Source organism: Mytilus edulis, chromosome 3 (genome assembly GCF_963676685.1).
Source record: "Mytilus edulis chromosome 3, xbMytEdul2.2, whole genome shotgun sequence".
In the NCBI taxonomy this organism is placed as follows: Eukaryota; Metazoa; Mollusca; class Bivalvia; order Mytilida; family Mytilidae; genus Mytilus; species Mytilus edulis.
This window is the reverse complement of record NC_092346.1, coordinates 38,933,311-38,939,310: the sequence shown is the minus strand read 5'-3', so window position 1 is coordinate 38,939,310 and position 6,000 is coordinate 38,933,311. Positions and strand designations below refer to the sequence as shown.

The 6,000-nt window shown below is 30.4% G+C and overlaps 1 protein-coding gene across 1 annotated transcript in view; it reads right to left on the bottom strand.

Moving 5' to 3' along the window:
* Window positions 1–1,119: 1,119 nt before the first annotated feature.
* Window positions 1,120–6,000, bottom strand: part of LOC139516440 (formin-J-like) — a 40,268-nt gene continuing 35,387 nt past the window's right edge. The window contains exons 17-20 of the mRNA XM_071306554.1: window positions 5,719–5,770; window positions 5,207–5,356; window positions 4,444–4,534; window positions 1,120–3,943 (exon numbers count right to left, since the gene is read on the bottom strand). Of these exons, the coding sequence (XP_071162655.1) occupies window positions 3,911–3,943; window positions 4,444–4,534; window positions 5,207–5,356; window positions 5,719–5,770 (326 nt within the window). The 3' untranslated portion in view covers window positions 1,120–3,910. The remainder of the gene's footprint in view (window positions 3,944–4,443; window positions 4,535–5,206; window positions 5,357–5,718; window positions 5,771–6,000) is intronic.

Genomic DNA, 6,000 nt, shown 5'->3' with positions numbered 1-6,000 from the left:
GGGGGGGGTTTGTCCGAACCAATAAGCACTGTTAAAGTCAACGTTTTGTTCAAATTGTGACTGTTAAAGTTGAGTTCATGAGTCCAACAACCCCCCCTTGGAAATTCCTAGCTACAGGCCTGTTGTGGCAGCCTTTTTTATATTGGTGGAGGAAACCAGAGTGCCCTGTAAAAAAAAGACGCTGAGGACCCTAGTAATTAAGATTGGAGTCAAACACACCTGCCACATGGGGGAGGGTTTGAACTCACAACCTCAGTGTTGACAGGCTAGTGACACAACAGATGAGGAGTCAAACACACCTGCCACATGGGGGAGGGTTTGAACTCACAACCTCAGTGTTGACAGGCTAGTGACATAACAGATGAGGAGTCAAACACACCTGCCACATGGGGGAGGGTTTGAACTCACAACCTCAGTGTTGACAGGCTAGTGACACAACAGATGATGAGTCAAACACACCTGCCACATGGGGGAGGGTTTGAACTCACAACCTCAGTGTTGACAGGCTAGTGACACAACAGATGATGAGTCAAACACACCTGCCACATGGGGGAGGGTTTGAACTCACAACCTCAGTGTTGACAGGCTACTGACACAACAGATGAACCTTTATAGGCCACTTACCCAACGATGCCCCTACTACGTAATGATGCTGATACATACATAATATAATATCAAGATGTTAATCAGTTGTCTATATAAAAATTGCTGGGCTATTTGACCCTGTCTTTTTGAATGAACCCATATCCGGTAAGTTTAATAAAAAAACAACAAATGATAATATCAATCAATTACCACTTAAATGTAAATTCTGTGATGAAGATTAATGAATATTTCAGTTTGGGGATTAGAAACTACAATTTTTTTTATCTAGCATATCTTTTGATAATTTTTTGAGAAAGTCATCATTAAAATTATTTATAAATTTCAAATTACTAATTAGAAAAATATGATCATAATGTTTGTATTCTAAATAAAATGTAAAGATTAATGATTTGTACACATATTGCAATGTACCATTTTTCAACTGCCTCATTCTTACTGGTAGTAAATACAGGGATAAAATTTTTAAATGAGTTTTGTATGCTGAACATCATCAATTCTAAGTAATGGAAAGAAAAGCTAAACAATATATCTTTATCTACAATATGTTTCACTGTAATCAATAAATTCAACATAAATGTTTCCTCAAAAATAGGAATACTTTTAAAAATCTATGCATTCAGTGAACATAGTTGAATAGGGGAAATGGAATGCATGAAAACGGGATGAAAAAATGGAATTTGATATTTTTAGCAAATGATTTCTTTGAAACCATGAAGCAAAAAGTTCCATTCATAAATAACAGTGATATATATTAGTCAACAAGGCACCTAATTTGTTATGACTAGAACTAAACAACTCATATTTACATATCTGGATTTCAAAAAAACACATATCACAAAATAAGCACACAACCTCCTTCTAAACAGTCCAAAATAAAACATGGGATCAATGATTTAGTATTATAACACACCAAAATGGCTACTGATGGAATAATTCCTAAACAAAACATGGAATGCAAAGATAAAATGTTGCAACACGACAAATACAGCAACAAATGGAATGTAGTGAACTGCTCAATAATGATCATCAATGGAAATGCATAACTTCTGTTTATTCAGAAATAATAAAAAAAAAATTATTAGTGTGAACCATTAGCTGGTTATAGATTGTTTTATTCAGTTCTCAATTTTATTTCTAGATACAAAACAAATAAATGAGAAAGAATAAATTTAGTAAAATATTGAGGGTTTTGTAATAACTTTATAAAAATCTTCTAAAATGATATTCATGATTGTAAATTAAACTTGACTGTGTAAATGATTGTTTAGTGATGAAGGGTTGAGAGGGTCAATAAATAAATGGGGAAAAAATGTTTTTTTTAGGATGAAAATGTATATAAAATTTCTGCATGTATTTATCAAAGTAAACTGATGAAATGAAGAAAAAAAAAGGATTGCAAAGTTCTATAAAGGTAAAATATCAAAATTGAGATTGCAAAAACTAGATAGGAACACATATATATCTAAAAGAAATTAGAATTCACAAAAATACAGAGATTCAAATGATGGCCAGGTTTTGAATGATAAAAGTGGTTAGCTTTCTTCTGTTAATGGTAAAATGAGGAAAACAAAAATAAGTGTAAATGGGAGATTAATCCAAGTTAAGGGACATAACTCTTTTAAATTTTTAGTACAATTGTGTCAAACATTTTCATGTACATATTGTAATCTTGTGAGTAGCACTCTTGTTTCACATGAATGCATGCTTATAAAGCATTAACAAATTTCTATCACAAATACCTTATCATTTAGTAAAGTCATCTACCCCCACCTTTTTCTGTAAATATATGTGGAGTAAATTCAGTGTACTGATGATGTTGAAAGTAAAATACAATATGCCAAAATATAAATATTTTGCAACGATTGCCATTACTGTAATTTTAACATGACTACAAATCATCATAAGTCATACATGATGATGCTTCAGATTGTATTATTGCAAGTATCTTATAAAAACTTATCTCAGAAACAATGATATAAAATGTGTCTGTATGGGTACAAAAATGTTTCTGAAATTAGTTGTAGTATTGTAATGATGAAAATTACCCAGCATATAAAACATTTCGAAGAAATCCTATGTCCTGCATAGGAACCCTGTAGTTGTAAAAAAAAAATACAATTATACCTCAATGGGGTTCAGGGATATTAACCTACATGTAAAACTAAGAAAAAATTATTGAAGTGTAAAATGTAGGTCAAAGTGATTAGAATGTAACAAACCTATTTCTAATACTATTTCTAATATTTGATTTATAGCATACTAAAACTTATATCAAAGTTACAAAAAATTCAAAAGAAACAATTAACATATGCATGAACCTGTTATAATATATCAGCATATCATTAGTAATCTAATCTTAACTTCACCTAATTACCCAATACTGGTAACCATAAAAAATCCCAAAAGAATGTGAATGGTCATATAATCTGTTAATTCAATTTTTCTATGTCTGTTTAGATTCATGTTTTAGATAAAAAATATATATAAATCATCATAGGTCAAAAATTAAGTTATTGTTTTTAAACCTGATTTCTTTGTAACTTTAACTCTAAATAGATAAATTACTAACCAGTAAGAGTCTATTACAAAGATGAAAAAAGTGCCTTCAAATAAAAATGTCATGACAGTCAACAAAAAGAGCATAACAAGAGAGAAGCAAAACTTCAATAAATATCACAAATATCTTACATCACAAAACACTTTAAAAAAATAACAGCAAAAAACAATGCTATAAAAATAAATGCATAAAGTCACAACTATTTTAACAATCTTCAATATTCTGTTTACATTTTAATAGATAATCTATCACACAACCTAATTAAAAGCAGTATTTAGTTTTGTCTTTTTGACATCTTTAAATCAGATATAAGTAAGATGTTCAGATTGATCTTGTAAAGTTCTAATGGGAAAATATGAACCTCTTTAATTCTTCATATGATATTTCATTGTATTAAGGTTCCTGTGAGCAAGATTGGTTGTCTTGGAAAGTACTTCCACCAATATCCCAATTTTTCAGCTTGACAGAACAGAAAAAGATTGATTCTATCATTGATAAATTTCAACTATATTTAGAATGGGAAACCACCTATTTTTAATGTTGCATACTTGGGAAGTATGTCACTGTAGTTTTAAGGGTTTGGACTGTACCATAACTACAAAACAGTTCTTTGACTACAACCTTTTATAGTGGTATAAAGTCTGGCAAGTTAGCTGCAGCAAAATAACAACTGTACCCTCCATTGTACAAGAAGTATCATTCATATGGAATATGAGACAGAGTTGTGTCCCTTCCTGTGTTCTTTCATCACAACATGTTTTTTCTGGCCAATTTGTCTTTCTGCAAAATAAAAAAAGACTCGGTCAAAATACAAGCTTTTAAATCATATAGGAAATATAAGATGAAATTACATTTTTTTTTATTGCAGGTCTTTATTCAAAATCTATTGAAAATCTAGAGTTCTGCCTTATTTATTTGACAATCCTAAAGTGTTATGTTTTTTTTGTAAAACTTTCTCTTCTGTTTTTTATTGTCAAGAATAAGTATAAATAAAAGGAGAAGATTGGTATACATCAATTAGACCTATCGGCACAAATAATCAATAAACATGTACAGGGCCAAATATAATGTTCAACAAAGTTAAGATATGACATAAGATAACCACTAATATTTTCTTATTAAGAAGTTTTCTTGTTCTTGTAAAAAACAATTACTTTCTGACTTTAATACAAGTTTCTCTCAGATCTATTCCCTGTATTCAATGTAAGACTGTTCTCCTTTTTACATGGACACTGTTTCTATCTAAATTTAATATTTTTTTTAAACAATTTCCAACTTACCAAACTGCCAGCTTTTCTTGTTCTTGTATTCAATAAGGCAGCCTTCTTGCCCTCCTGTAATTGCTTAAATCTTTTCTCTGCTTCTTGTATTCTGGTGAATGAAAAAGCAATATATAAAGAATATGCAGTACCATACATATATTTTACGTAGTGTAAAAGGTCAAACAAATGTAGAGTCTTTAATTTTTGTAACAAAGTTCAAATCTATATAATTCCCAATGTAATTCTACTTTCATCTTACTGTCATTAGGGCAGAGGGATGTAATTTTTCTCTCCTCTTTTCTTTTCTTATACCGAAAGATGAAAATTTCATCCCATTATAAACTAGTTATAACATTTAAAATGGGGCCCATTGTAGATAATTAATTTCACAGATTATTTTTAGATTGACAGCAATGATATCATGCAAGCTTTAACATCTTACTATTAGACCAATCAATCATCTAGCAAGCATATAGAGGCCTCGGTGGCTGTGTGGTCTAAGTAGTTACTACTGCAATCACTAGCCAGTTAACACTGAGTTTGTGAGTTCGAACCCCGTTTGTGCGGGTGCACTGGACTCCAATCTTAATTGACTAGGATTATCAGTTTTCCTATCAAAGGTCGGTGGGTTTCTCCGGGGACTCCAGCTTCCTCCACCAATTAAAACTGGCCGCCACAAAATAGCCTAAGAGTGGTGCTTAAAAGTGGTGTTAAAACGCCAAAAATCAAAATCAAATCTAGAAAGCATATTATGCAGAGTATGACTGAAAGGTAAGCTTACTTTATTTTAAGGACTTTTTGTTGTTCTTTCTTCCACATTTGTTTAAAGTCTCCACAGAATGCCGACCAGGAGGAAAAGAAATACTCTGGAGTGACAAACTTATCTCCTGACTTTGGTTTTACACAAAAGTAGATCACAATTTCATCAAACCTGTAAATTAAAACATAGAAATGGATATTTTTTTCATCAAACACACAAAATTACTAGACATTTATATAAGGAATAAGGCATCTATACCCAACTGTAAAAGAATTTCATTGGATTCATTTTTTTATTTTTTATTTTTTAGGATATTGAATTTCTTTGTTTTGTTCAATTCTGCATATATTTTTTTACTTTGTTTTGTATGTCTTTTTTCAACTTTTTTGTAATTCCCACTTGTTATTTTCTTATTTTTCAGAATATTTTTTATGCCAGAAGTTTATAAATTTTATTTCAGAGAAAAACACAATTTCAATTCACTTGAAACATGAACAAATACATGAGAAATAACCAAAAGACTTTTTACTTACATCATTTTAGCTTCTTTGATAGAATCATCTTGTTCTTGTAAGTCATTTTTACCTGGAAAGGAAAGTTAAGTATCTCATAGTTATACATACATACATACAATTAGTGACCTTAAATTTTACGAGAAGCAAACATATGCAGATTTTTTTTTTTATCATTAATACTCTAAAATTAAAGATGCTGCATAATTATATTTGTATAATTATAACACACACATTATGTATCATCTATGTCAAGTATTTTTTTAAATATTGTAATTTGTTGGAACTACTCTGTTCAAAGCT